This window comes from Jaculus jaculus, chromosome 1 (genome assembly GCF_020740685.1).
Source record: "Jaculus jaculus isolate mJacJac1 chromosome 1, mJacJac1.mat.Y.cur, whole genome shotgun sequence".
In the NCBI taxonomy this organism is placed as follows: Eukaryota; Metazoa; Chordata; class Mammalia; order Rodentia; family Dipodidae; genus Jaculus; species Jaculus jaculus.
Genome location: NC_059102.1, coordinates 234,484,476 through 234,511,884, shown reverse-complemented (window position 1 = coordinate 234,511,884; position 27,409 = coordinate 234,484,476). Strand labels below are relative to the sequence as shown.

The 27,409-nt window shown below is 50.4% G+C and overlaps 1 protein-coding gene across 2 annotated transcripts in view; it reads right to left on the bottom strand.

The window, feature by feature from the left end:
• Positions 1 to 27,125, bottom strand: part of Nkd1 (NKD inhibitor of WNT signaling pathway 1) — a 79,497-nt gene extending 52,372 nt beyond the window's left edge. The window contains exons 1-3 of one of the 2 annotated variants that reach the window (XM_004664850.2): positions 27,032 to 27,125; positions 26,896 to 26,928; positions 26,132 to 26,265 (exon numbers count right to left, since the gene is read on the bottom strand). In XM_004664850.2, coding sequence (XP_004664907.2) covers positions 26,132 to 26,265; positions 26,896 to 26,928; positions 27,032 to 27,056 — 192 coding nt within the window. In that variant the 5' untranslated portion in view covers positions 27,057 to 27,125. Of the gene's footprint in view, positions 1 to 26,131; positions 26,266 to 26,895; positions 26,929 to 27,031 lie in introns of those variants that run through there. The other variant, XM_045138667.1, reaches the window with a different exon arrangement.
• Positions 27,126 to 27,409: the final 284 nt, after the last annotated feature.

Here is a 27,409-nt window from a genome sequence, read left to right as displayed (position 1 = left end):
GGTCGTCTCAGGAGCTTGCTCAGAGAGGGCTTCTGCCCCGGCTGCCCCAGAAAACTGCATATCTGCAAAGATACTCAGGATGGGCCTTAACCTAGCCTGGACCAGTGCAGGCAGAAACCAAGCCAAGTTCTCATTAGACCCATTAAAGCATGCACTGGCTCCTCCTGTTTCATACCTCAGGGCAGCAATGGATGACAAAGAGCACAGAATCTCCAACCTAGCCTCCCCCAACACTGTGGGAGGTGTCACCATTTGATGTGAAATGTCCCCCTCACAGGCTCATGTTTTGAACACTTGTTCCCAAGTAAGTGATGCCACCTGAGGATGCTGGGCAACCTTTAGAAGGTGGCACCTGGCTGGCTGGCTGGGAGAAGGGAGGTCACTGAGGTGGGCTGTCTCTGGCTCCTCACTCGCTGCTTCCTGGTCTGTGATGACTGAAGAGCTTCTGCCATCACTCCTGCCATCATGAGCTGAGCTGCTCAGCCATCCCCACCAGGACAGGCTGAAGCCCTCTGAAATGGTGATCCAAAGTAAACCTTTCCTCTCTTTAGTTAGTCATGTATCATGGTCTCATGCCACAAAAGTACTTGGTACACGGTGCCAGGGACCACCTGCCCACAGGGCAACTTCAGCACACCCTCCATAGCAACCCTCTAAATGGAGTCACTAATGAATTACCTGCTGCCTAGTTGGGGGAGGGCTAGGGGCCAGGTGGTACTAAGGGAAGGGGATTCTAACAAAGAAAGAAGTAACAAAGATCTTTCTATAGTGCGGGTGGGGGGTTAATTTCCACAGTCCTTTCTACCTGAGAAGGATGTTCAGTCATCACAAGAGTGGCTTTACCAAGCACCTGTGGTTCACCCACCAATGTTGGTGACTTCACACACCAATGCCTGTGGGGATGGGTCAACTGGAAGCCCCATTTCACAATGGAAAGACTGAGACCCCAGGAAGATTAGGAAAGCTATGTAGGCTGCATGACTCACAGGTGTAGGCTCAGGATTCACACGCACTTTACCTCTTCTGCATGGGCAGGTCAGCATCTTCCCTCCCTCTCCCTGGGGTGGCAGAGCCCAGCAATGAGACATGCCCAAGCCGAGAACCACGTCTCACACATGCAATGAAGAACCACAGGCTCTTTTAAGGGCCAGCATGTCAGTGCTCAGGGCTGCTCCATGTCCCAGGATCCCATAACCAATTCCCAGATCCCCTGCTCAGCAAGTGTGGCAAACAACCCCACACTCAATGCCACACAGCCCCAAGTGATATAAAGAGAATTAAAAGAAAAGTCCCACAGAAACACCTCAATTCACTGCTACCACCAGTCAACAAAGTGAATGCCCAAAGAGGGCCAGACTCTTGTCCAAGGCACATAGCAAAGCCAGTTAATTCTCCAAGTATAAACATGCCTGCGAGGCACCAGCACTGCACTAGGCCAGGGTGGCAATAACGTGCCACACCAGAGCGCACCCCCTGCAGGCAGTGGGCAGTAACGTGGCTGGCACATGAAGAAGTGGCTAGTGGTCAGTGGTGAGCACCACAGAGTGGAGGCGCTAGGTGGATGAGAAGGAGGGAGCATCTGCTCTGAGGCAGATGTGGAAACGAGATCCCAAGGTGAGCAGGGAGGACGGTGAAAGACCACTGGGGAGCCCTGTAAGCAAAGGGAGGGCATATGCCCCAGCTCAGAGGTGAGACCACAAAGTCTGGGAAATAGGCAGTGAGGGTCAGGCAAAGGGGGAGAGGCAGGAAAGGGGCAGGGGCAGGGCTCCATTTCATATGCGAGAATGAAATTAGATGTTCCCTTGAGGAGGGTGGGAAGTCACAGGAGAGAGGCAGGGGAAGGGCAGAGTGATCCTTTGTGTGTGGTACATGTGGCCTGGCTAGAATGGAGGCAATGGAGCTGCTCAAAGACAGAGGAGTCCTCCAGGGACCATATGATGGTGGCTGACCGCAGGGCAGGGGCAGTGGTGAGCAGTGACCAGAGCAGAATTAGCAAACAAATGTGGTCATGTGATGGATGCTCAGCTGGAGCACAGTTGTGCCAGGCCTAAGCACCTAAGCACCAACAGGCCTTGCAGGCAGATGGAAGTGTTTCAGACAGGCTGAGTTCATGTGTATGAGCTACATAAGGGGAGAAATTGAGCCAGGGGAACCCAAGTCTAAAGACTGCTTGAACCCCCACCCACCCCCAAAGCTACCAAGTGTGCATGCCCAGGTTCCACCAGGTGCGGTTAGTTGTTCTCCTGGCTTACAGGTGGGGTGGTGCAATACAGAGTGAGTTCCAGGTTAGGCTGGGCTAGAGTAAGACTCTACCTCAAAATATGTAACTAGAAGAATAGATTAATGGAGGTGAAAAGGCCTAAGTGAAGTCAGGGGGAGAGACTTTGAGTAATGGAAAGATGGAGGGAGGGCTAATCAAAATCTAAGCGAATATAAATAAATCATAGGGAAACCCATTGTTTTGGAGAATGGAATACTCAGGACCCATAGATCATTACTAGAAAATTTTCAGTGCCAGGGATGGGATACCTTCCAGTGAGTTGTGGGCCAAGAAGGTCCCTGATGCCCCCAAAACATTACAGGCCATTGCCAAGGCTCTTGGTTTCCTACCAGTAATAGATAAGACCCTATCGCTGAAGATTCCACATACTTGAGCTGCAAGGTCACTGAGAAATTCTGCTGGAACTGGACTGAAAACCTCCTCCATGTAGACCAGCTGACACAAAGCCAGAAAAAGCTACGCTGCATGCAGTTCAATGGGAGAGAGAGAAATCACCAGTGAAGATACCCAATAGTGGACACTGCAAACCTTATATTTGGCCAACCAAGCCAAATGAGCCAACAGGTGCAATAGTGGCACGTCTGTTATGGGGGAAACCAACTGCCCTCTAATTTGACTGGAAACCTGTTCCATGGAAGGGAATATACCCCTGATACTGAAAACCTAAAACAGAGGTAGTCATGAGCCCTAGGGGTATAACATCTACTACTGTCTTACTAAGTGTATTTACTATGCTCATGAAACAGCCCAATAAGCACTTCTCTTTATGTTCATACCCTTATATTGATGCTACTCTCACATTTTCGTTAGAGAACCTTCTCTTTTCAGATGGCGGTGACCTTGGAATGCATCAGAAGGCATCACAGTGCTGAGAAGAAGTGACAGAGAGTGCTCAGCACTGAAATATTTCTATCACACCTTCCAAGGCCCAGGGTCCATTGCAGAAGAGGTGGCAGAAAGACTGTAAGAGCCAAAGGAAGGGTAGGACTCCTAAAACATGCTCCTCTAGACATAAAATGGCCTGGATATCCATGACCTCACAGCGCCTGACACTATCCACACAAGACCAACATAACAGGAAGAAAAGATGATGACATCAAAATAAAAGAGAGACTGATTGAGAGGGGGAGGGGATATGATGGAGAGTGTAGTTTCAAAGGGGAGAATGTAGGGAGGGAGGGAATTACCATGGGATATTGTTTACAATCATGGAAGTTGTTAATTATAAAAAAGAAAAACAAAACAAAATAAATAAAAAATAAAGTAAAATAAAATAGATAGAAAATGCCCAGAGATGTACACAAACTGCTCACAAATGGTCCAGAGAACCCAATTCCCAGATGGGAACACCAAGGACATCAGACATGCTCACTCTGGAAGTGGAGTCCCATGCCTCATACCTGTTTCACACAATGTGGACAGCACATCTGTCTGAAGCGCTGCTGGCATTCTGAAGGCCTCTCACCTCTCTATACCACAGCTCTGGGCTGACTACATTTTACAGATGAGGAAACAAGCACAGAGAAGTAAAGTTGCTTGCCCCAAGATACATAGCTGGTGAGTGCCAGGGGCAGGCCTGGCTGACTTGAGATGAAGCTGTTTCTACCCTCCCCTTATGCAAAGCTCCTGCGACTCTACTGAGGCTGGGCTGCACCTCCCCCAAAGTTCTTGCCAGTCGAAAACCAAAGGATCTTTGCTATCCAGAAACCCTGAAAAAAGAGTCTCCATCACTTCCAACCAGCAGGTCCCAAGACACCACCCTGCCAAGATGCAGACCAGCCTCTGCCCTCAAGCGGCTACCACTCCAAGGAGGAAGAGAGTGAAGGGGCAGGACTGCCACAGAATCCAAGTCCACAGATAACTGACCGGGATGGAGACTGCGTCTGTGCTAAGTATGCATGTACCTCCGTCTTTATCTTTATTCCCCTAAACAACACAGTGGAACAGCTGTTCAGAGAGCATCCACACTGTCCTAGTCACTAAAAGCCACCCAGAGATGGCTTAAAGGGCCTGGAGGCTGTGTAAGTTACATACAAGAACTACATCATTTTCTAGAAAAGGGTCTTATTTGAGCACTGCAAATTATGGCATCCAAAGGACATTCTGGAGCCAATGCCAACAGGACACCAAGAATGACTATATTTACCAAACTCTGGTGCTCAGTAGGCCCTGAGGTTCCTCACCCACATTAGAGAGAGAAAGTGTTAAGACAACCCAAGAATGTATGAACAAAGACATGCAACAGCTCCCCAGGAAGCTGAGGGCAGCTAAGGAACATAGCATGCTGGTGGCCTAGGAAGGAAGAGGACAGCAGCTCCCCAGGACAAAGTAGGATGAAGGCACGTGCAGGGAGCACAGTCTACTGAGCAGGCTCCCAGCGAATCTCAAGGCACAGGATCCCCAGAGGCAGGAATTCTGGGTGCTGTGATACCTTAGCACCCAGCCTGTGCACAGGCTCTGTATGACAAGCGTCCAAGTCCAACCACCCAGTCCTGAAACAGCACCCACTGCCCACCCCATGGGCTATAATGCCAACGAAATCTAACTTCCCAAAATATTTACCAGAACGCTCTGGGCACAAACTCCATTCTGTAAACTTGGATGCTATTCCAGAGCTGAAATGACAAATCTCCCGGAGAACAGATAAACTCTCCCTCACATTCTAAATAATGAGAGGGAGGTTGGGGGGGGGGAGGAAATAAATCAACCCTCCCCAACCCCGGCCCAACTTAAAAGGGATGGTGGTCAGCAGTAAGAAGGGAGCAAGGATGCCACGTCCTTATCAGGCGCAAGGCTGCTCCAGACACAAACAAAACTTTTGGCAGGCGTCCTCCTTCCACATGGGGAGGGGAGCACAGACTCTTCATGTGCAAGGGCTAGATCCATCCTTAGCACAAAAGCAAGCTGATCTGCTCCCTAACTCCTGGGAGGAAAGGGCCCCTTCTGGGAACAAGGGCACTGACTGGAGCTCCAGAAACAAGGCCTATAAGCCTCCACGCCCCTAGGGCGGCCAGTCCCAAGTTCAAACCTCCCACTGCTGGGGCCCACTGCACTCAGAGGTACAAATGATGGGAATGGAGGGGGTGAGTTGGCTCAGCAGTGTGGCTGGAGCAAGCCATCACCCTCTTTTATGTATAGAGAAAACAAGAAAGGGCCCAGCATGCTTGATCACACTCAATCACTCCATGAGGCAGGTATGTGGGCTATCTCCAGCTGACAATAGAAAAGCCAGAGTCTCGTGATGGGTAAAAAGCCAAGGCCACCTCTCCACTGATATACCTCCTTAGTTTCTTGCTCTCTCTCTTCCAGCTCTGCCCACCTCCCTTCCCTGCCCAACAGCCCTAGGTTGCAGAGCTCCTAGTCCAAGAATTAGAAGATGACACGAGTGCGTGCTCAGACCCCCATGCAGCCACCACCTTCTGGCACCCACTCCCAACTCCAGAAACGCAGCCCTGCTCTCTCCAGCAGCTCATCCAAGAAGCGCGTTTTCCAGCATAATATTTTCCTCCCACAGAACGTGAGAATAAAGGGCTCTTTGCCTGTCTCCTGAAATAACTGGCTCTCACCATAAAGCAATCTTCTGCCCAGTAAAAATATTTCTGTAAAACTTGGTAACTCTATCTGTGACTTCTTTTTCTGAAAGTCAAAAACCTTGGAGAGTGAAATACGGCAGGGGCAGACATTATGGCAAGCTCATGAAGTCATGTCTACCCAAGGCAGCCCCTCCTGGGTTCAGTGATTAATTTGCTGTTAACCACAGGGACTTTGTGTCTTAATACACTCAAAGCAAAGCTCCAGTTCACATTTCTACCAGAACAATACCCACCACCCCTGGTCCTGAGGGCCAGCCAGGCAGGCAGCAGAGCCATAGCTAGACTTAGGGGGCCAGAAGGCCTCTGGAGACCAGAACCCCTGCCAACGGGCACACTGCACAGGTGAGCCATCCTCCGCAGCCTGGCCTTGGCCAGAGGGAGGTGGTGCTCAAAGAAAAGAGGTGAGGGGTCCCCAGCTCACAGCCAAACCAAATTCATTCCAAGACACTAGGGAAGCCATGGAGCCTGCCTAGGCCTCCTTCTCTGGAAGAAGACTCCTCCTAAGGGAACATGAGCCGCCACACAGATTGCCCTGAGCCTCTTCACTCACCACGTGGCACTCAAGCCCCTTGCACATGCTGTTTGGGGCCCTAGATGATGGAGGTGCACTGAATGGAAATCTTCCAGAACATATCAGGAGCCATACAGGACTACCAGCACAAGCCTCAAATAGCCATGCACACTATTAAACTGAATCCTGGCAACAAGTCCAAGCAAGGTATCCTACTCTCCATTTCACAAAGAAAGATACGGAACCAACACCACCACAGCTCGTTCGGTGTAGACCCAGGTCTGAAGCCGGTGTCCAATGCTCTGTGTTCCCTTCCAAGGGCAGAAGGGAGTCAAGTCGAATGATGTAGTTAAAAAATAAAATAAAATCAAAAACAAGGGGGAAAGATTGAGTAATGGGGAGGGGGTGGTTGGGTGATCAAAGCACGTTAAAATGCATGTATAAAAACGTCACAGTGAAAACCATTGTGTTTTTGTTGTTGTTGCTGTCATTTGGGTTTTTGGTTTGGTCTAATTGGTTCGCAGTGCCAGGGATCACAGCAGGGGTAGCACACACACTAGGCAAGTACTATACCTCTGAGCTACAACCTCTAGCCCTTTGTTTTGTACAATTAATACACACTATTGAGACAAAGGCATACAAATAAAGGCAGAGATCTTGCCCTAGGGACCAGGAATGGGCTGATGCTGCCGTTGAAGACAATGGGCAGGAATCTCACCAGGGAATGTGACAGCACTCTGCAGGTCAGGAATCATCGCCCTAGGAGGTGACACAGAAGCTGGGAGCTGTGACTGGGGGGCTGAGCAGATAAAGTGGCAAGATACCCAGGCACCTCCAAAGCCCAATGTGTGGTTCTCCCAAAACTCAGCTACTTCACCTGGTGGCCCTGTCCCTAACTGCTGTCCCTAGCTGCTAGAACCACCTTGCCTGGTGGGTCTTCTACCTGGTCCATTTGCCCACCCATGTGCAAATACATAGCCTTCTCCTCACAGGAGCTTCTCTGTAAGACACCTGAAGGGCTGAGTGTGTGTGGCCCAGGCATGCACAAGGGCCAAGAATTGGATCTGGGGGACAGCATATGAACCAGGTCAAAACAACGTAAGGCTGGACTGCTGAGAGACAACTGCCACTTCCTAAGAAGAGTCTGCCAGCAAAGGAAGCCAGCCCAAAAGAAACTGCATTGCCTGACCACTGAGCTGATGCCTGTGCCGGGACATAGTCTGAACTTTAGGATCCATCAGTACTGAACGCAGCCCCAAGATTTCACAAGCCAATAACTTGCCTTTGCCTAAAACAGCTGGGTTGGGCTGGAAACCCAAACAGTCCTCAGTTATCCGGGGGGGTCAACCACAGACTCCCTCTGGAGCTTCCTCCCTACAGGTTTGTGAAGACACCAGTGAGAAGTACACACTGTGTCTTTGGCAGAAAAGGAGTAGAACCACACCTGGAGATCTCATCAGGATGTTCAGCACATATGTCAGGGACACGAGGGGGGGGGGAGCAGCACATACCAGAAATACACACCACTGGTCGAAAGCCAACTACAGGCAAAAGCCCAGAAACAACCTGAATATCCAACAAGAAGGGATGAGGATAATGAACTATAGCTTGTCCTTATAAGGGAAGGTTGGAAAGTCATAAAGAGAGATGAGATTAACATGGAATAGTTCCAAGACACACTTCAAAAAGCAAGGTGTAGGAGCAGCTGTATAGCATGCAGCTCCAGTCAGCAGAGAATGCTGAAGGTCTGACCACTGTGTGTGATGTCTCAGCAAAGATCAAGTCAGCTACAAATAAAAATAAAAATGCTGAAGGTCTAACCACTATGCATGATGTCCCAGCTCAGATCAAGTCAGCTACAAATACCAATGCTTTCCAAGGGCTCCTGCTGCCTGTGTGGAAACAGGGTGTGCAGACAGTGGGGCTCATGTAGACAGAGAGCGGGGCTCAGGTAGACGGAGAGCAGGGCTCAGGTGAACAGAAAAATGCTGGCTCGACTTATACCATGGCAAGGGTCTGCCTTCCAGTGCCTCATAGCAGTATCTAGGTTAGATGCTTACTCCAGATAAAGACCCGGTTTGTGATACAGGATGCTCCTAGAAAAAGCCCAAGTTCATTCTGAACCATGACCACAGGTGGCAGTGGCCAGTCAAGCTGCCCTGTCCATGCCTCTTAAGTGGGCTCTGATGGGCTCCAAGGCTTCCATGGAAAGATATAGAGAACATTCTTTCCATTACCTATGATTGTGAATACATCTTTTACTTACATTTACACACACCCCAAGATGAGGTTTACATGGACACAGTGAAGCCCTGGATCCTCCCTGCTCTCACCACAACTACGCGGCACTGAGCAGCTGCTTGCTTCTGGGGACTATTTAAATGTACATGTCAATTCATTCACATTAACTGTATCTTAAAATTCACTTCATTAGTGCTCCAGCACTGGACCACTAGGACGTTCCCATCAGCAGAAAGCTGCATCATACTGGACCACCCTGACATCTCGTCCTTTAAAAAGCCCCTCTGTCCCTCCAGTTCTAAAGGGAGGAGCCTGGCAATGCTTGAAAGAGTGGCCAAGTATCAACAACTGTCAGTCCAATTCCAAATCCACATGGAGATTTAAGCAGTCACCGTCATGGGAGACAAGAGACGGGAAGAGGCAGACAGACCCATTGAGAGCTTAACACCAGTCCGGTGGCTTCCCATAGAGCCACCACAGGCTCTATGCCCAGGAAGACTGTGCCCTCCTGTGCCCAGCTACTGCCCTGCAGCTCCCCTCACCTTTCCTTCAGGGTGCAGCGGGCAGCTATGACACAGTACAGAGAGAAAGGTTCAGATATGAGGGGCACCAGGGAAGAGGAATGTGGGGGGACTCTGCTGGCTTTGGTTTTTTTGGTCACTACCACCCTGCCTCTGCCTTGTGATTGCAGGTACAACATGCACATGCCAGCTAGACTGACATTTAAACAGCACCCAGGGGCACAAAAGCAGGTCTCCAAGTGCTCTGAGATCCCCCCCCAAATCTCAGCCCACCGGCATCTGCCTCCCCAGCCTTTCAGAGAAGCTTCTCCTGTAGGAACTGCTAGTTCCTCACCTCAATGCCCTCTTTAAATGTATCAGTTTTTTGAGACACGCCAGTAATAATACTCAGTTCACTAAAAAGTTAATGTGAAAAGTGAAATTATCTACTCCTCAGTCTGACAGTATATCCTTCCAGATCTCATTCTCTCTCTCCCTTTCTCTTTCTCCTCCCTCCCTCCCCGTCTCTCTCCCCCTCCCTGAAAATCCGTATAAACCCTGGGTAGACTTCTCTTTTCAGTTGTCCCTCAGTATCCATGGGGATCGTTCCAGGACACCCCTCATATGGATACAAAATCCTCTTCCACCTGACATGGCCCTGTGTGGAACGCACGTACATCCATCCTCTTACATGGCCTGAGTTCTCTCCAGCTGGCTTGCAACACTTAGCACCACGCTAAGTGCTCATTGCACTGTTCTGAGCAGGGTATAAATGACAAGAAGTGTCCTGTTTAATTTTCCCTCCTTATACTTTCAGTCCAAGGTAGGTTGAAGCCACAGAGCATGAGCTGCAGGCAAAGGGCAGTGAGGACCCAGGAGAAAGACCTGGTCAGTCTGTGTTCTATGCTCCCACTATCATCAGCCACATTCTCTGACCTCCTTCATGTCCTCACAAGACACCCCACCCTGCTTTTACCTAGGGCAAAGAGATCCATGAATGGTCACAGCACTGTTGACTAGCCTGGTGGTGGACATTCAAGCTGTCACCAAGTTTTCACTCTTTTGAATAATGCAGCAGCAGCACATGTTCTTGCTCAGTGTGCATGCTTCTCAGTCACATCTTGACCCACTGATTATCACACCTGCCACACCCAGCTGTGACCTCAATCCAACCCTATCTAAATGGACACCACATCCTTTTTTATGAGAGAGCAAGAGAGAGACTTGGTACGCCAGGACATTATCCACTGCAATCAAACTCCAGTCACACATGCCACCCTGGGCACATGCATCACCTCATGCGCCTGGCTTACATGGGTTCTGGGGAGTAGAACCTGGGTCCTTAGGTTTTACAGGCAAGTACCTTATCTACTAAGCTATCTCTCCAGCCCACATCCTTTTCCTGATTCTATCTCCCAGCAGCATTCTCTCCAGATGCATCCTCTCTGGAAGGTTATGTTGATGGCTACCAATGGATCCCACTTCATGTATTTAGACCCAGACCATGCCTCCCCCTAAGTCTAAGGTAGACCTGTGACTTGCTGTGCCCAAGAGACTAGATGCCTTAGCCAGGCCTTGAGACACCTGGCAGAGCACTCTGAAACTCTTAAGGAAGCCAGAGAACAGGACAAGAAACCAAGGACAAGGTCCCTGAGGAAAGTGAGGTCCCACACCACTGTGGGCCACTGCCAAGCAGCTGACCTTTAGGCTTCCTCACTAGGCCAGTAGGCCACAGACAAGTCATCATGCCCAACTCTGCCAAGCAGCACATCTTACACAAGTCGTAAAGTAATCAGGTCACTGAGTTCTGGGCTTTCCAATGTGGGACTGGAAACAAAGCACACCCCATACTTCCAACATGTTTCTGAGACCGAAAGCAAGGTGAATCTGAGCCACCCACAGACTGCTTGGTCCCTAAAGACTTCAGTCTCATCATCCCCTCCACCAGATGTTGCTTCTACCCTTTAAGCTCAGATGGTAGCATCTCAAATACAAGACCCTGGGGCTTCCAAAGGATTCCTCCACCCTCTTCTTCCCCTATACAAAAAGGAATGGGACAGCTGAAAAGCACCCATCCAGCCCTAAGAACACAATGCCAGAAGGCCCTGAAGCCAAGAAGGAAACTGGAGACACAAGGAGGTCAAGAAACTCACCCAAGGTTACACAGCCTAGGAAAGCAGAGCTTGAAACTAAATGTTTAGGCTCAGAGCCTGCAGCAGTAACCAAACGTCAGTATTTTTCAAAGACTTTGATCATGACCTACAATAAGAGGTGTATGGTATAATGGGTGTCTGTATATATAGGCTTGGATATAAATGGGTGTGCTTAAACTGTACAAAAAGTAACACAAAGGCTGGAGAGATGGCTTGGTGGTTAAGGCGCTTGCCTGCAAAGCCCAAGGACCTCAGTTCAATTCCCCAGTCCCACATAAGGTAGATGCACAAGGTGATGCATGCATGTGGAGTTCATTTGCAGTGGCTGGAAGCCCTGGTGTGTCCATTCTCTCTCTCTCCCTCCCTCTTTCCTTCTCTCAAATAATTAAAAAAAAAAACAAAACATGAGATGTAGAGCCAGGAGGGTAAGGCATTCAAGGCCAGCCTCATTTACATACTAAGTTCAAGACCAGCCCTAGCTACATGAGACTCTGACTCAATAAATAAATAAATAAATAAAGAGCCAGGCATGGTGGTGCTCGCCTTTAATCCCAGCACTCAGGAGGCAGAGGTAGGAGGGATTGCTGTGAGTTTGAGGCCACCCTGAGACTACAGAGTTTATTCTAGGTCAGCCTGGGCCAGAGTGAGACCCTACCTCGAAAAAACAATACCAAAAAAAAAAAAAAAAACGGGGACTACAGAGATGGCTTCACGCTTGCCTGTGAAGCCTAAGGACTCCAGTTTGAGGCTCGATTCCCCAGGACCCACATAAGCCAGATGCACAAGATGGCGCATGCATTTGGAGTTCATCTGCAGTGGCTGGAGGCCTTGGCGCACCCATTCTCTATTTAGCTATCTGCCTCTTTCTCTGTCGCTGTCAAATAAGTAATTTTTAAAACAAATTTTTTTAAGTGGGCTGGAGAGATGGCTTAGTGGTTAAGGCACTTACCTGTGAACCCTAAGGAGCCAGATTTGACTTCCCTGAACCCATGTAAGCCATGCATACAAGGTGACACAAGAGTACAAGATGAAGCACACATCTGGAGTTTGACTGCAGTGGCTACAGGCCCTTGCACACCAATTCTCATTCTCTCTCTCTCATAGAAAATAGTAACACAAAATAATACTTCTATTGCTAAATGTTTTGTCATTTTTATCACTTTCTATTTCATTTTTCTAAAATTGATCACTAAATTGATTTCACGAACAGGATTATGAGATATAATAAGTAAAACTTATCAGCACTGATTTAATATGGATCTACAAGGCGAATTTAAATCTTGCTTGAGTGAGTTTCTTCTCACAAGTCAGGTGAGGTTGGACATGGGAAAACTTAAAGCACCAGTTTTCCCATGGGTAAATGGAGACTGTTACTGTTTGTGGTGGTTTGAGTCAGAGGTCCCCCATAGACTCTGTTTTGAAAGCCTGGTCAGTAGCTAGTGGTAACTTGAGAAGTGCAGCCTTGCTGGAGGAGGTGTGCTACTGGGGCGGGCTTAGGGATGTTACAGCCAGCTTCTCCTTTGCCGGCTCATTCTTGCTGTTTTCTTCCAGATGCTGTAGCAAGAAGTGACGCCCAGCCTCTGCTCTGCCATCCTTTTTCTGCCATGATGGAATTTCCCCTTGAGACTGTAAACCAGGATAAACCCTTCCATCAGCTGCTTTTGGTAAGTACAACACTATTGGAATATGAAAAGTCCCTCAAAAGGCTCATGTGTCAAGAGTCTTTGTCTCCAGGCTGTGGTACTATTTTGGAAGGTACTAAAGATGAAAGAGACGGGGCTTTGCTAGAAGAAGTAGGTCCCTGGGCGCAGGTCCTTGAGGCTATTTTGTCCCTGGCCCCTTCCCGTATCTTTGGGTTTTTTTGTTTTGTTTTGTTTTGTTGGTTGGTTGGTTTTATTGAGGTAGGGTTTCACTCTAGCCCAGGCTGATCTGGAATTCACTATGGAGTCTCAGAGTGGCCTTGAACTTACAGCAATCCTCCTACCTCTGCCTCCCGAGTGCTGGGATTAAAGGCGTGCGCCACCACGCCCGGCTCTTCCTGTGTCTCTGATTCCTGTCTACCATGAGCTGCTCTGCTCTGCCACAACCTCCCAGTCACAATGGGCTGAATACCATGAACAAAATAACTCACCCTTTGTTATTTTCCTCAGGTTATTATGTCACAGTGGGGAGAAAACTGAGCAACACACCGGCAACAACACCCTGGGTCTTGGATCCTCCAGTACTCAGTCAACAGGAGCTGTGCTGTAAACAGCTCCTCGCAGTGGGTACCCAGTTCAGCATGGGCACTGCATACAGGCAGATGTTAATAGATGCAATGAGCCTGCAGCCATGAAACGGCAAGAGAAGAAACATCCTGAACTTCCCAAGCCACATGCTTCTCTGGACTTCCTAGAGCAGGTAGGTGGTCAGCAGGGATGTAAAAGAAGACCTAGGCATCCCCGACAAGGCAACTTTTCCTGGCTTTTCTACATTTTCTTAAATCCTTTCTAAATTGCTGGCAGAAAGAAGGGTAAAGCAGCAAAGTCAAGGTTAAAAATTTCTCCATTTAACAAGGAACCCTCTGGAAGCAAGTGTAGTGCAGGAGCCCAACCAATACCCCAAACTTGCTCAGTGGAGCTCCTGTAAGACAGACTTCTGAGGGAGGTACTCTGCCCACGCAACCTCATGAAGTTGGACAAAGGTCCTCTGGTTGGAATCCCTCTGGCAGGCTGTGACCCTGCCTCCTCCTCACATGTGGCCTGAGAGCAGTCAGGCCCATCTTGTTAACTGGAGCACTTTACACTCTTGCCCCAGGCCAGGGCCCCAGCTCCATAGTCAAGGCCAGGTACTTGAGCAGACAGAGGGTCGCACACTCAACTCCAGGGTGATACTATTTCTTATAACATAAAGATTCCTGTCCTCTACCACACACCCTCCTTGCCCACCCCTAACCTGGCCAGAAAGGAAAAAGAACACTTCCAGGAGGTTTGTAGAGGGTAGACACCTCTCCTACCCCTAGGTTATAGCACATATCTGCACTGTCCACTCCAACAGGCCCACCTCTCTACTGGGCCATAAATTCCTGCCCTAACATCTGAGAGACCAAAGTCAGACTCCAGAAGCTAGAATGATTGATGACTTTCTGTGTGCCTGCGCCAAGCCCTTCGTCACCTGGCTGTCTCCTACTTGCTCATTTGGTCTCAACTTCAGTGTCACTCTATAATCCAAAGCAGGGACTTCCCTAACATTCTCCTTAGCCACACCCCATTCTCCTCCTGCATCACACTTGGCAGGCTCCCACAGTTGGCACACATCTGCCATCATCATTAGCAAACCACACTGGAAAGCTGCAAGAGAAGGGATGACATCTGTGTCCTGTCCCAATTTACTGATAGGAACTCACTTCACCCTTGGAGAACTTCATGAGGTAAGACCAATTCCTCCGCTCACTTCACAGATGTGAAGGTGGAAGACCCAAGATGAACCACCACTGGCCCCAGGACCCGCGGGGCAAGGAGCAGAGCACCTAGGACTTGGGCTCAGGGTGTGAGATTGTCAGCCCCAGCTCCACCTCTGGTACCTGCAGCACGCACATGCTGATCCCCAGTAGGGGGTGGCCAAACCACACCCCCACTGCATCAGCCTCTGCCCTCTGTCCTGCCATGCAAACATGAAACACAATGGCCACGGCTTCCCAGCTCCACTGCATTGCCTACAGCCAATGCTATGCCCATGGTTTTGGCTTAGGAGGGTGTCCCCTCATCCACAAAACAGAAGGGCATGCATGAGACAGGTAAAAAATCTCACAAGGAGATATAGACTCAACGCCAGTTCATCCCCACCTGTGTATACACCTTCTCATTACTAACCTCCTGCACCCCACAGTGCTGAGTTGGCAATCCCAGACCTACTGCATAAGCCAATTCTGGCTATCTGCTCAACCACAGAAAGCAAATGTTAAGAAAAAACTTTCTTAGTTGACTTTTTTTTTGAGGTAGGTCTCACTATGTAGCTCAAGCTGGCCTCAAGCTTGCAGTCTTCCTGTGTGCTAGGATTATGAGGGTGTTCCACAATGCCCATAACAATGTTTTAAACTGGAATGGTTCCATGTAAAAATCCAGATGGTGGGCTGAGAAGATGGCTCAGTGGGTAAGAGTGTTGGCTGCACTAGTGTGAGGACCTGAGTTCATGTTCCAGCACCTATATAAAAACGGAGACATAGCAATACACGCTTGTAACCCTAGCACTGAGTAGGGCAGAGACAGGATTGCTGAGGCTGCCCGGTCAGCCGGACTACCTGAAAACCAGTGAGCTCCAGGGAGATAGTGAGAGACTGGGTCTCAAGGAAATAAGGAGGAAAGGCAATGGAGGACACTGGATGTCCTCCTCTGGCCTCCGCATACACACACACATGGCACATTCACATCCGCATACATGTGTGTGTACACTGCACAGACATATCATACACACAAAATTCCAGATGGCTGGGTCCCTCAGAGTGTGGCAACACTAAGACCGCACTAAGACTTCCCAGGTGGTGAGAACTGGCTCAGGCTGAGTGGCACTGCCCCCTTGAGGCCTGCAGTGTGTGTGTGTTCCATTCCTCCCAGATGTCTCCCACACAGCCTACCATGAATGTGACCTCTCTGGCCCCATAGGTCCCTGAGCTCAGTCTCAGCATCCCACAAAGCCCTGCTCTTGCACCCTCCTCTTCAACCTCTCACCCAGCCTCACGGCTGTCGACACTCCCCACTTGCAATAGCAGCCCTCCCAGCCAGGCTGGGAAGCAGGAAGTACTACCACCACACTCGCTAGAGGTGGAAACGGAGGCCTAGAGATGCTTACCTACTGCCATCAGCATGTCTGCCTTTTCTGGGCTGCTCTGCCCCAGGAAGCTGACTCTGGGCACGATTCCTTAAGGCCCCTTGCTTGCTGGCTTCTGAACTCAGCCAAAAGGAGAACTGGATGGGATAATTCTTCCCACCCCTGGAAAGACTATGACTCCATCTGTCCACCATGCATACTCCTGACCACCCATCTCCATGCCTCAGCAGAGGTTCCTTGGAGGACCAGGGTCAGCCTTTCCTCCTCATCTCTTTGTGCTCCAGGATCTACAACCACCTCTGGTTGATAACGGGCCTCAGGTGCCTCAGCCCCTAGAAGGGCTCTCCCATCCTTGCTTACAGTTCTAGCAGCCCAGGAATCTTGCTTAAACTATCTACAGTGCATCTGTTCCCCACCACACGCGTTGGCTGACACAGAGGTCTGGCTCAGTGCCTGAGGTCCCGGTGAGAAAGCATGTAGACAGGACTGGATTTCAGGGTGCAGGCTTCCACAGCCTCTGGTCTTGATCCTTGAATCTTGTTCCACTTCTCCTAGTTCCTTGCCTGCCTATAACCTCCTCAAGGGGCCCCTGTATAGTCCCCAAAGCACCAAGTGTGGTGCCTGGCCTAATGCAGACATTTAGGAATCTCAAAGAGCCCATAGAATATTGTCACTTGATTCCTCTTTATCCACCAAGTATTTCTGTAACTGGGAACCCATCTCCACATTCCTCCTCCTCCACCACAGAACAGATTACAGGCTCCCTCAGTCACAACAGCCTCATACAACACCACCACATATTTCTTCTCTAGGCAAGACCTGGGCACATAACCCATTGAGAAGGTAACCAGGCCCAGCCATGACTTCCATCTACACCTCCAACAAACTGCCCTCTGCTCTAGGGACTCCCACCTGCCATCTGACCATTTACTGACCACACATGCCCTCTCTGTTCCTGACCCACTCCTCTCTTTGGCTTAGCTCCAACCAAATGTCCTCGCAGTATAGATCCCTCTGACATTCGTACTCCTTGTTCCAGATTCACAACCTCCAGAGTGCCCCCTAACCTTTCCCTAACACTGTCTTCACTGCTCAGCACCCACCTTCCCAGTATGAGCCTATCAGTCTACTTTCCACATAATCATGTAAAGACCTGCAGTAAAGTATTTGCATATCAAATGCAGGTGCATTTAAAAAAAAAAAAACATCGTTTGGGCTGGAGAGATGGCTTAGCGGTTAAGCACTTGCCTATGAAGCCTAAGGACCCTGGTTTGAGGCTCGATTCCCCAGGACCCACATAAGGCAGATGCACAAGCTAGCACATGCATCTGGAGTTCGTTTGCAGTGGCTGAAGACCCTGGCGCACCCATATTCTCTCTTTCTCTCTCTCTCTCTCTCTCTCTCTCTCTCTCTCTCTCTCTCTGCCTTTCTCTCTGTCTGTCACTCTCAAATAAATAAATAAAAATAAACAAAATATTTTTTTTTAATTTTTTTAAACACAGTTTACCAAGCATAGTGGCTCATACCTTTAATCCCAGCACTCGGAAGGCAGAGGTAGAAAGATCACTGGGAGTTCAAGCCCAACCTGAGACTACATAGTCAATTTCAGGCCAGCCTGAGCTCCAGGGAGACACTACCTGGGAAAACCAAAAAGACAAAAAAAAAAAAAAAAAAAAAAAAAGGGGGGGTGGAGGGATTACCACAAATATTGTTTACAATTATGGAGGCTGATAGTAAAAAAAAAAATCCCTTAAAAAAACATAGTTGTGGGCTGAGGAGATGGCTTAGCGGTTAAGCGCTTGCCTGCGAAGCCTAAGGACCCCGGTTCGAGGCTCAGTTCCCCAGGTCCCACGTTAGCCAGATGCACAAGGGGGTGCATGCGTCTGGAGTTCGTTTGCAGAGGCTGGAAGCCCTGGCGCGCCCATTCTCTCTCTCTCCCTCTATCTGTCTTTCTCTCTGTGTCTGTCACTCTGAAATAAATAAAAATTAAAAAAAAAAAAACATAGTTGTATCCCTCAGTATCCACAGTGTTCTAAGGACACTGTTTGTACCATCTCTACATTGCTTGTAACACCTAATACAATGAGTTGCTATGTAAGTAGTCTTACTGCCTTGTTTAAGGAATAGTGATAAGAGAAGTAGTACACTCTGTATAGATGGAATCACTATCAAATATTTTCATCTGAGGACCCACAGGTAAGAAGAGCCAGCTCCACAATGTATCACATGGTCTATCATAAAAAATCAAGGTTTTAAGGGTACAAAGAAGTTAAACACTAAGAAATCTAGCAATGTGAATCATTACACAGATAATATACCAGCCAGGTGTGGTGACAGTCACCTGTAATCTAAGCAATCAGGAGGCTGAGGCAGTAGGATTATGATTTCCAGCCCAGCCTAGGCTACATAACAAGAGCCTATCTCAAAACAATGGGAGGGGAGCTGGAAAGATGGCTTAATGGTTAAGGTGCTTGCCTGCGAAGCCTAAGGACCCATGTTCCACTCCCCAGATCTGCTGGAAGTCAAATGCACAAGGTTGCACATGCGCATAAGGTGGCGCATGTTTCTAGAGTTTCATTATAGTGACTAGAGGCCCTGGCATGCCAAATTTCTCGCTCGTGCTCTCGCGATCTCTCTCTCTCATAAAAATGGCCAGTGTGGGGCTGGAGAGATGGCTTAGCGGTTAAGCGCTTGCCTGTGAAGACTAAGGAGCCCGGTTCGAGGCTCAGTTCCCCAGGTCCCACGTTAGCCAGATGCACAAGGGGGGCGCACGCGTCTGGAGTTCGTTTGCAGAGGCTGGAAGCCCTGGCGCACCCATTCTCTCTCTCTCCCTCTATCTGTCTTTCTCTCTGTGTCTGTCGCTCTCAAATAAATAAATAAAAAACTAAAAAAAAAATGGCCAGTGTGTTGGGCTTGCCTCTAAAAAACAACAATAGGAAACCAAATCATATATCTTGTCAATAAAGAATGGCCCACTTCATCAAAGTTCCCAACAGTCACTAGAATTCAACAATTATTTCTAGTTTGACAAAGCTTAGTAAGCCAGGAGAGGTATCAAGTTATTTTGACTAAATAAACCACACACATGATACCATATGGTTATTATACAGAACATAAGCAGCTCTGACCAATGTAGTCAGAGAAAGAGAGAAGAGGCGATCGCGCTAAGTTCTGAAGCAGGTTTCCACCATATACTGAGTATAGGACTTAGTGGGGGAGGGGCTGCCAAACTGCTAAAGGAAATAAAGAGCTGAGGTCCAAGCCCTCAAATCACCTAGCACCCCTTTGGCACCTATTACAATTAAAATTACAATATTTTTTAAAGCCTTATCATCTATAAGACAACAAATCTCATGGAAACAAGGCCGATACTCATTCCAGATTGATGGACAGGGTATAGGCACACCTGATCTAAGGCTACTCCCCACTACTTACTGCAGCTATGAATGGTAGGACAGAAAGCATTTTTTACATACTCAATTAGAGTGACTTCACCCCCATCTCACATGAAGAGGACAAGGTCCAGAGAAGGGAGGGCCCCTTCTACTGATGTCATGTGTAGCAGCAGTAAAGCCCACCAGCTACCCAGTGGCCCTCTGATAGCCATCAGCCACACACAGGGTCACATGCCACAGCCAAGCCAGGAACATAACACCCAGACTAACTCCCTAGGGCTGCTAAGCAAACACTACTCAGGACCAGCCCCTGGGCAGAGCCACACTGGCTGGCCAGAGCTCCTACATGCCTTGCAGAAGCCCAGGATGACTTCAGCACAAGGCCGTAAGGCTTTCCTCTCCGAGCCCTGTGGCTGGTGCCCACATGGATAAACAGCCCCCCCACACACACCCCGCTTGCCCAGGCAGCTATCAAAGAATTACTTATGCCTCTGGAAGTGCATGTTTAGAAAAGGCTCTCCACCCCACCTGGGCTTGGCAAAGCACTGGCCTGGCTGGACAGTCCTTCACGGAGCAGAGTGTGCAGGCCTCTCCTCTCTTCCAGCACGAGAGAGCCTACCACTCTCCATGTGGAGAATCTGAGGCCATAAGGAGGCAGGCAGCTGCCCAGGATAAACGGAACAGGGTGACATCAAAGCCCAGCTTCCAGATCCAACAAACAAGGCCTTCAGCTCTCTCTGGCCTTTCATCCAGGGTGTTCTGGGCTCCTGCCTCACTTCCCCCTCAGACAGAAGGACAGACATTTAGTTTATGAGGATCTGAGTTCTTTCCTTCCTTAGGGAAAGGATCAAGGGAAAAGGAGAATATCTATGAGAGAGAAGAACTGCAGAAGGAAGCTGTGAGCCAATAAGAGAGGAAAGCTGGGAGGTAGCCGCAGGAAACGCCTACTTAGGAATACAACAAGCAACCTAAAAATTCCCAAAGTTCTAAAGGAAAGCACAGAGTAAACTGAAAGTCATACAGAGAGGCTGTAGAACCCTGGGTAGTTGGACTGACTCACCAGCACAGTGGGTCACCACTCCATTCCCCCTATACCAGGGTCCCTTTGCCAGACTTTGTCCCTGGGTCTGGGAAGCCTGAGCAAGGGGAAGCTTCCCTCAGGCACAGCATGGCACATGGCCACTGCACTTTGAGGCAGAGTGTGTTCGTTCTTGCAGGTTGGCTGTCGCTTATCTCTTCCCATGGCCACTGAGGTCAGCTCCGCCATTCAGCCCCCAATGTCACCCTCAGGCTAATTTCTTCCTCCAATCCAGTTCCAGGGGCCACTAACCCATTCAAACAGCTGGGAATGGGACACTATGAGTTAATCAGCTCCACGGAGTATGCTGGCAACTACCGCAGCAAACTGACTGCCTACCCACCCACACACCTCTCCGTGGACAGGTAGCTCAAGCCTGCCAAAGAGCGGCTTCCCCTGTGGGGCTTTCCAAGACTGAGTCCCAGGGAAGCTACTCAAGATCCCTGCCAGCTGCAAAGGCCCAGCCCCTTCACAACCACCCAGCCTGTCCCCCACACAAGCCTCCCACCACACTCCCCACCCCATTTTCCCCTCCTCCTTCATCTCCCACCTGCCTTCTAAGCCAGTTCACTTGCTGCCTCTTACCTCCACCTGCCTGGATGCCACCTGAGGGCAAGGACTGTGCCTCTTTCCTCTTCACTGTATCCCAGTGCCTGGCACAGTTGGGGAATTGTTAACAACTCATTATTGATAGTAATTAAAATGGAGTGCCAAAATAGGGGGTGCCTGATTCTACTCTTCCACTAAGGGCAGTGGACCATGGCAAAGTCTAAACTTGGCAGCAGGAATCAAGGGTTAAAGAAGCTGTCTGGGGAAGGAGGAGGACAGGATGGCGACCTAATTTCATTCATTCCTACACAGGGAGTGCCCATTATGTGCCCTAGACACACCATAAGATGTTTCACTTGTTACTGACAGTTCTGGCTTAACTGTCCGGAGACAGGTATCCCTGAGGGTGGGCTTGAGCTCCCTGGTGCAACCATGGACACTAGTTTACCATTCCATCTCCTCTGCTCCCTGATGTCCACTGGGGAAAGGAAATGAGCAGCCCCCAAGTTCTAGGTCCTAGTCAAGCACACAGTGGATGCCCCCTGAATTTGGTTTCCCCCACAAAATATGAATGCAGATGGATATTCCTGACTTCTAGAGAACAGACTGTGTACATCACCAGCTCGGCCTCCTCAGAGAAGTAAAGTTTCATGGAAGGACAAGGCAGAACACGAAGCAGGTGTACCACAGCAACAGGCAATGACACCCACCTGGAGGTACCTATACCAAGAGCAACCAGTAGCCCTGCCTGGCACTTGGCATGTCTCAGACTTTCCAGGCCACTCCTTACTGGTCCCCAGAGTAGACAGGAACCAGGCTGGTCTGAGTAGCTGAGCCTAGGTGCCATAGGCAGAGAAAACTCTCCACGGAGAACTTAAAGTCGCTGACAGACAGAGGCCCCACACCTCCATCCTGAGCCCACTAACCACCCCCCCCCGCATCTAAGCAAATCATCTTTTAATTCTGAAACACCAAATATTTAATTTATGCTCTACCTCAAATGTCAAGTCCACCTCCCAGCACATAGCTCTGAAACCACGTAAGGAGGCCTAACACTTTCCATATGGTGAAGACATGGGTCCTTTTAATTGTGCCAACTGGTATCATTCAAGGGTAATTCCCCTGGAATCCAGCATTCGGGCAGCAGCTGGGACAACCCCCAATCTCATCACCCAGCCCCACGGGCTCCAGTGTGCCTGCACCCTCCTAATCTTCCCCAAATATCAAAATGCACTAGGTGCCCTTAATCAAATTACCAAAGTGCCTGGCAGCCGCCTTTGATCTTCAGGGGGCTTGCCTGTCCCCAGCCCCCAGCCTATTTCTGTAGGCAGCTCTGCTATAAAAGAACAAAAGGGTCATGCGAGGGGTGGGGGTAGAGGGATTGTCTGAAATGTGATTGTGAACATACACATGCGCGGAGTGTGCCGTGCATGCCCTGAGCACACACACAGACAAGTTGCCCAGACTCAGCTGCTCTGCCCACCTAGGGAGCCTTAGGAGCCACTGCACTCCAGTGCTCGGTGTTTCCTCGGGGCTCGCCTGCAACTGCCTGTGCTGCTTCCGCTTTCCATTTCCAGTTGAGCTCCTCATCTCCTGGAGGTTCCTGTGCTGGCTTCATGTTCTAATTCAGCCTAGCGCATGCTTCTCTGGCGCAAACAGGGCTCAGGCCATTGTTCTTTCACAGCACTTAAACGCCTCCCGTTTCTCCTCCCTTTACTCCTCTGTGCTCCTATGTCCTTGGACTTCAGCATGTGCCCATGGAAAGGCAGAAGCCCGGACCTTAGCCCAGGTCCCACCCGCTGAATCCGTTGCAGAGAGGTACAGTGGGCAGAGCACTCTGGCATCACGATGCCTGCCTAAGGACCCCTATCTCTGCCCAGCTTCTAATATTTTTGAAGACTTATCTGCCATAACTCTGCCATGCATGAGAATATTACAGCACCCACTTTACAGATACACTAATCAAGGTCTATAGAGGCAAAATGGCAACAGGGTACCATGGCCACAGCCTGACCTCATTAACTTCTGTATGCAGGGCAGGATGAGTTAAATACCTTTGTGGCCATCCTGTCACAGCCTAGAACCTTGCATATAACTTGGACTCTATCAAAGAGGAGATGTGCAGGCAGGGCCCCTCCTGCTTTTGCCTGACATGCAACCAGCTCATGTAGCAGCACTGGTAACTGACCAATGCACCCTTCTGTAGGAGTAAGGCAGTGAAGTGCCCACCTTCTAGGTGGACTCCCCAGGACTGGGCTTTGCACATGCTAGACAGTGTTCCAGGAGGACAACTCAGTCTACAGCAGCTGGCTACAGCTACAGGGGGTTAGGTTATGAGGAAATTAAGAAAACAGAAGCAGAGTGCTTGGCACACTCATGAGCACTTAGTAAATAGTAGTTCTCACTGCAGAGGTAATGATGATAGTGGGACAAGCCAGTTACGTATTACCAACCACTTTGGTGACAGGACAGGTGAAGACATGGAGACAGAAGCCTTCCTTAAGACAGCCTGGGGCTGGCTGGAGTACACTGCCAGCAGGCTATCAGAACCCAAACACCCCCACCTACATCCTGATGACATCAGCCAAACAGGAACCCTCCACACCAGTGAGGATCAAGGACGTGAAACAAGACTACAGTGTGCCCACTACTGGCTGGTCCAGCATCTTGATGTTCCCCCACTTGTTAGCATCCCAGGCTGACATTCCCAACTGTGACCTCTTGGACTGAGAATTTTTCTCTGTGTTGACTTTAAATTCACCTATCTCTTTCAACTTCAGGTGCCCCTAAGCAGTAAAACCTATGAAATCATGTCTCTCATATCCTAGTTATTATTTCTTTCCGATAAAAAATAGATACCTATAAAGATTAAAGATAATCTCTAAGGACCAACTGCACTGCCTCCCAGGTCCCTTCCAGCACTTCACTACACCTGGCTTCAACCTAATCTGGATGGAGGCACACCCCACCACTGCAGGGTCTATGGCTGGGCCATGCTGAGCCAAAGCAGGTGGGAGCCAGGCACCCAGGAGTCTTACTAAAAATGACTCCCAAGGAGGCAGAGACACCCTCAATATCTCTGATGAATGGGCCCACCCTCTAACCATCTGACACATGTCACGCCCATGGCTCTATGTCTCACATCTTCAAAAAGTACTTTGAACAAATATAATGACCCCTTCCTTGCTGAGAGAAGGGGCAAGAAAGGGAGGGAGGAAAGAGAGCAAGCATCATCCATCCCATGCTGTCCTCAGCTGGAGGAAGAAACCAGGCAACAAAATTCCGTGACTTCACTAAAGCCACAGGCTTAAGCTGGGGCCCCCTCCTCCCCCCAACCCCGCCTTCATTTCCCCCAATGGCGACTTTTACTGGCTTGCATTCCTCTTGCTGGGAACACTACTATTTAATTAAAAACGACAGACTTTTGTTTTCCTCTCAGTCTTCCCTCCTCCCTCCCATCCTCCTAGCCTGGATGCCAAGGAGACCCACCAAAAACATGCGGGTAACATTTGTTATGGCTTTGAAGATAAAAGTCAATTGAAGCAAGCCCTCACTGTATTTCAAGTTTCCCCTCTAGCATGGAGCAAAAGCTGCCTGGCAGTTTAGAAAGAAAAGAGACAGAAGAGTGGGGAGGGGAGAGGAAGGGAGAGAGGGTGTGGGGGGAGAGAGAGAGTATGCGCACTAGAGCACAAATAAATGTCATTCTGCAGGAATACTTTGTAAAAATAAACAGGCTGGGGAAAAAAAAAAAACTTGATTAATGGAAATCCACTGCTGCCCTGTCCTGAGCTCTAAATGCATCTGTTCATATGTCTCAGTTGGATCATTTTCATCAGTCCTCAAATAAATAAATAGATCAAAAACTAGGAATGGTGGGGAAAGAAGTAGTTTATGGTCCTGGTGCTAAAAGGATCCAAGATCAGTGCTCCTTCCTCCAAGCTCTGACCTTTTCACTAGAGTAGCAGCTCCAGTCCCAGCCAGCCAGCAGATGGGAGGGCCAGGGAAAAGAAAGCCCCAGCCACACAGGGGAGGGAGAGAGGGGGCTTGTCCCCAACACAGAGGACATTTCACACATGTACAAGCTACCTCCCTGCAACAGGAGCTGCCAGGTGCCGCCACTGAAGCACACACATCTGAGGACAGCACTGGCCTCTCCCCAGCCAGCCGTGGACAAGACCAAAGAACTATCCAGACCTGAGGCTCAGTCTGTTCCCCCTCGAAGTTAAAAAAAAAAAAATTAAATGTCACATCAAAAAGTTGATTCATCCTTTGATCCTTGGCTTGCGAGAGTTCCACGCAGACCATTTGAAAGCCCCGTGCAGAGTTCTGGAGCTCACAGGACAGCTGTGATCACCAGTCCCAGGCCAGAAGCTGGTTCTGGACTTACTCAGTCCCCTGTCCCACTCACCCCTTCTGCAGAACAGCCTTAAGGACCACCGGGGTGAAGGTATAGCGTGTGCCCAAGCCACAGTGCAATGAGATCCTCTCCTTGAAGGACAAGTTTAAGGGGACAGGTAGGTATCTGTGACCCAAACTCTCCACTCAGACAGCAGATGGCACTGATGAATGTCACAGACACTCACCATTGGAGGGGCCACAGATCCTGGACCAGTATAGTCCTGCCCTCCACCCAGACAACTCCTACTTCCCCCTAGCCCTCTCCCTCTCCCTCTCCCCCTGTGAATGCTGGCTACAGAAGCAAGGCAGGGCAGCCATCCACACTTGCCCACCACAGCAGAGCTTCCCCACCTACTGGACCTGTATTACCTCCTCACTGGTCCTTTCCCTGAGACATCCCTCTCTCCCCAACTGGGAGGGACACTGGTCTGTCTGATCCCTGGCCCACAAAGCTTTCTCAAAGCATTGGGGTACAGAAAGGAGTGGAGGCAGGTAACAGCTGAGAAGGGGCTTTTTGGACCTAGACGCTGTGGCAGAAGGATGCTAAAAGTTGGGGGTGGCCAGGTATGCAGACCTATCTCTGAGGCTGAAAGGGATAAGGGGATGAAATGGAGTAGGGACTGTACCCGGGTGCTTCGACCAACGGTGCCTGCCAATCGCAGCTGACGCGGTCCTGAGACACTGCCTGGGCAGCGCTGCCTTCCGATCCACTCCTCGATGCCTTTTCGAGCCCAAGCAGCGCTCACAGCAAAGCTGTCACCTGGGGTGGGGACAACACGAAGCTCCTGAGTATGCGCCCGCCCCAGTTGGTCAAAAGTTACCTGAGGGTGGAAGGAAGGAGTAGGCTGGGGCAGAGCCCAGAAAGCAGACACTGGGGACTTGGCGGTGTGTGTGGGGAGGGGGGTGTCAAGTGCTAGGGCAGAACCCAGGAGAGGTGCGAGTAACCAAGAAAGGGAGCCCAGCGAAACCCCAAGAGCAAGGATCCAGCGGGGGCGGGGAGGAAGTACCCTGATGGAAGGAGTTTGAGGATCAGAGGAGAGCGTCCTGGAGGTCAAGAGGACCAGGGGAAGGGGCGAAGTGGGCGCAAAAGCTAAGTCCACCCGAGGAGAGGCTGGGAGGGAAGGGGCAAAATCTTGGGGTCAGGCACTGGGGGGGAGTCTTAAAATAGGACGTCATAAAGGGGAGGGGGAGATAGGGTCAGAAATGGGAGCACAGAGAGGGTGGGAGGGACAGAGGGGTCCCGAAGACAGCTCCAGGGGCAAGTCTGTGGCGCTGGTGGGCTGAGTGGGCGGCCCTGGTAATGAGATCCATCGGGCTGGGCCACTCGGCCTCCGGCCGCGCCGCTTCCCCCCACGCCTCCCCGGCCGGTGCCCCGCGCGTGCGTCCCTACCTTCCGGGCTCTCCCTGCGCTTGCACACGGCGGCTGCAGACCCAAAAGAAAGGAGGAGAGGGAGAGAGAGTTAGCCTCGGCGGGGAGGACCCGGGGTGCTGGGGTAAGGGGACGGCGCGCGGGCAGGGGCACTGACCCGGCTTCGAGTGAAGTTTCCCCATGCTGGGGGCCGCGGCGGCGGGGCGTCCCTAAGCCATGCGCCCGGCCCTCGAGACCCCCGCGCCGCGCCGCCCCGCCCCGCGCCTCCTCGCTCTCCGGCTCTGGGAGCAAGTCCCCCCGAGCCCAGCGGAGCCTGAGGCGGCACCGGGACGCCGCTCCTGCCGCCGGTGGCCGCGGCCTGACTGACGCCGGGACGCGCCGAGGCCCCCTAGCCCGCCGCCCCGGCCCCGCGCCTCCCCGCGCGCCCATTGGCCAGGGGCGGCGCATCAAAGGCGAGACGGGCGCGGCGGGGCGGGTGTGGGCGGGGCCTGTGGGCTGGGGCCCGCAGGAGGGGGCGGGGACCTCTCCGAGGGGG